This window comes from Propithecus coquereli, unplaced genomic scaffold, assembly GCF_000956105.1.
Source record: "Propithecus coquereli isolate 6110/MARCELLA unplaced genomic scaffold, Pcoq_1.0 Scaffold39, whole genome shotgun sequence".
NCBI classification, from domain to species: Eukaryota; Metazoa; Chordata; class Mammalia; order Primates; family Indriidae; genus Propithecus; species Propithecus coquereli.
In genome coordinates this window covers 6971705-6974437 of record NW_012149618.1, presented here as the reverse complement: position 1 = coordinate 6974437, position 2733 = coordinate 6971705, and the positions used below count along the sequence as shown (strand labels likewise).

The 2733-nt window shown below is 37.8% G+C and overlaps 1 protein-coding gene across 1 annotated transcript in view; it reads left to right on the top strand.

Annotated features, from left to right (window-relative positions):
• SRD5A2 (steroid-5-alpha-reductase, alpha polypeptide 2 (3-oxo-5 alpha-steroid delta 4-dehydrogenase alpha 2)) overlaps positions 1-2733 on the top strand; it is an 82336-nt gene that overhangs the window by 55468 nt on the left and 24135 nt on the right. The window contains exon 2 of the mRNA XM_012652420.1: positions 1521-1684. Within this exon, the coding sequence (XP_012507874.1) occupies positions 1521-1684 (164 nt within the window). The remainder of the gene's footprint in view (positions 1-1520; positions 1685-2733) is intronic.

Below are 2733 nucleotides of genomic sequence, written 5' to 3'. Positions count from 1 at the left end.
ATATCACAACCTATCCATTAGCTTAGTGTTTCTGGCTCTAGCTCCAAAACACGTGCCAACTGGACAGCTCACTTCTCCCTAACTTCATTACTTTCATCCCAGTCCATGTGACAATCACCTCTTGCCTGGACTTCTGCAATAACCTCCACACTGAACTTTCTACCTCCACTTTTCTTTTTTGTTAACCCATTATCCACACGGCAGTCATAGAGAACATTTGAAAACACAAATGACCAGAGGATCAGTTGTATGAATACCAAAGGTTTAAACAGAAAAAAAAAATCATCAAAATAACAGGAAAATTGGGAGCTATAACAAAATAACCTGAGAGCACATACAACTGTTCTGGAAACAATCCAAATATCCATTAAAGTAAGATAAAGATAGATAAATAGATGGGGTATATTAATACATGAAAATAACATAAAATAATGAAAGTAAGTGAACTATATCTGTACACAACAACATGCTTGGGTCTCACAAACAAATGAGTTAAAGAAATAAGATGTTAAAGAATACTCTAAGAATCAGAAGGTATGATTCCATTCATACATAATTAAAAATGAGCAAAATAAACTATAGTTTTAGGGATGCAGCAAAATGTGACAAAATTATAAAAAAACAAAAGAAAATAATTATTACAAAAATCGAGATAATGGTTACCCCTGGGGTCTGGGCTGATGGTGATACTGTGAACAGGGAGGGAGACAGGAGAGGCTTCTGGGTAATGGCAATGTTCTATTTCTTGACTTAGTTACTGGCTATGTGGGTGATTATTTTATACTTATTCATTAAACTATTTACATAGGTTTGTGAACTTTCCTGTATGACTGTTACATTACATCATAAGAGAAGAAAAATTATACAGAGGATGTAGTTTGTGGTCTAGTATTTAGCATTATATCTTGGGTAAATTTTTATTTTGAGGCTATTTATATTTTTTAAGCTCTTCATCCTGCATTCCTCTAGATTCATAATTCTTAACATTTAGAGGGGTCTCCCTCTCTTTTCTCAAGGGATTTTTTCAGTCCACTTTCCAGGGACTTCTATAATACTAGTAGCTAATCATATCGGAGAGACATTGTGAAAAGCTGTGTAATCAAGTGGCTGCTATCAAAATGCCATTCCTCTGTTTGGGGTAAACCAGCCTTTACTTTTTTCCCAATATAAAGCATATTTCACTTACAGATTTATAGAAAGCTGATCTCCAATCCTGGGCTCATAAAATTTATTTTATTAACTACTGGATGGGGATAATCTTTACCTTTCAAGGCCATTGTGAGAATAAAATAAGGTACTAAATGGTGGCTAGTATGGATTTTAATGAAACAAAACAAATTATAGCATAAATGGTTTCTCTAAAACCAGATAGTAATGTTCTTTCATTCCACAAATGTAAGAGAAAATGGTTTTTAAAAAATAGGTTTGATATGGTTATCTGTTTGAAACCTTTTCCTCTCATTGTTGGACATTTCTCTTTTTTGACAATGGATCCTAATCTTTCCCCCCATATATCCCAGGACATTTGTTTACTCATTGCTCAACAGAGGGAGGCCTTTTCCACTTGTATTCATTTTCAGAGGCTTTGTCTTCTGCACGGGAAATGGATTCCTTCAAGGCTACTATCTGATTTACTGTGCGGAATACCCTGATGAGTGGTACACGGACATACGGTTCAGCTTGGGTAAGTGAATCTGACTCCCTCTCACTCACTCCCCAGCTAATACCCACCATCGCCTCTCCCCACCCCACTGCAACAACCTCCTAATGGTCCCATCTCCCCCTCTCTCTCTTCCACTCTAGTCTTTTTTCTACATGGCATCCAGAGAGATAGGTTAACAACATAGCACGTCATTTCCCATCTGAAAACTCTCCAGTAGATTTCCATCACTCTCAAGATAAAATATGAATTACCTTACCACTGCCTATAAAACCAAAATATTCTTGGTCTTTCTGATTTCCCAATCTCCTTTCCTGCCTCCCTCCACCTCACTTCCTGTGCTCTAGTCCCAGCGGCCTTCCTGCCGTGCCAGAAAGTTTCAAGCTTGTCCTGCCCCAGAGATTTTGGAGGGGACTACTCCCTCTGCCTAGAAGCCTCTGTCCCCATGTATTCATGGAGCTTGGTCCCTCACTTTATTTAGGTCTCTACCAATTTGCATCTCCTCAAAGAGAGTTTTCCTGACCACCCTATCTAAAATAGTTAAAGAGACTGATCACAGATTTTTTTTCCATTTTCTGTAAGAGGAGCTAGAGTCCAAGGAGCCTCAATTCTTTGTACACTATTTTGGCTCAAATAAAAAAATAACAGAATAGTAGGGATTATCCTTAATTCCCATTACTATCATATATGACGACCTATCCATTAGCTTAGTATTTCTGGCTCTAGCTCCAAAACACGTGCCAACTGGACAGCTTACTTCTCCCTGACTTCATTACCTTCATCCTAGTCCATGTGACAATCACCTCTTGCCTGGACTTCTGCAATAACCTCCAGACTGAACTTTCTACCTCCTCTTCTCTTTTTTGTTAACCCATCCTCCACATGGCAGTCATAGAGAACATTTGAAAACACAAATGGCCAGAGGATTAGTTGCATGAGTACTGGTACCTGCACATAATATTCTATGACTACAAAAACAAAGAAAGAAAGAAACAAACAAAATCAAAAAGCAAGGAGATCTCCGTGTGCTCATATGGAGATACCTCTAGGATATACAGTTAAATAAAAAGAAA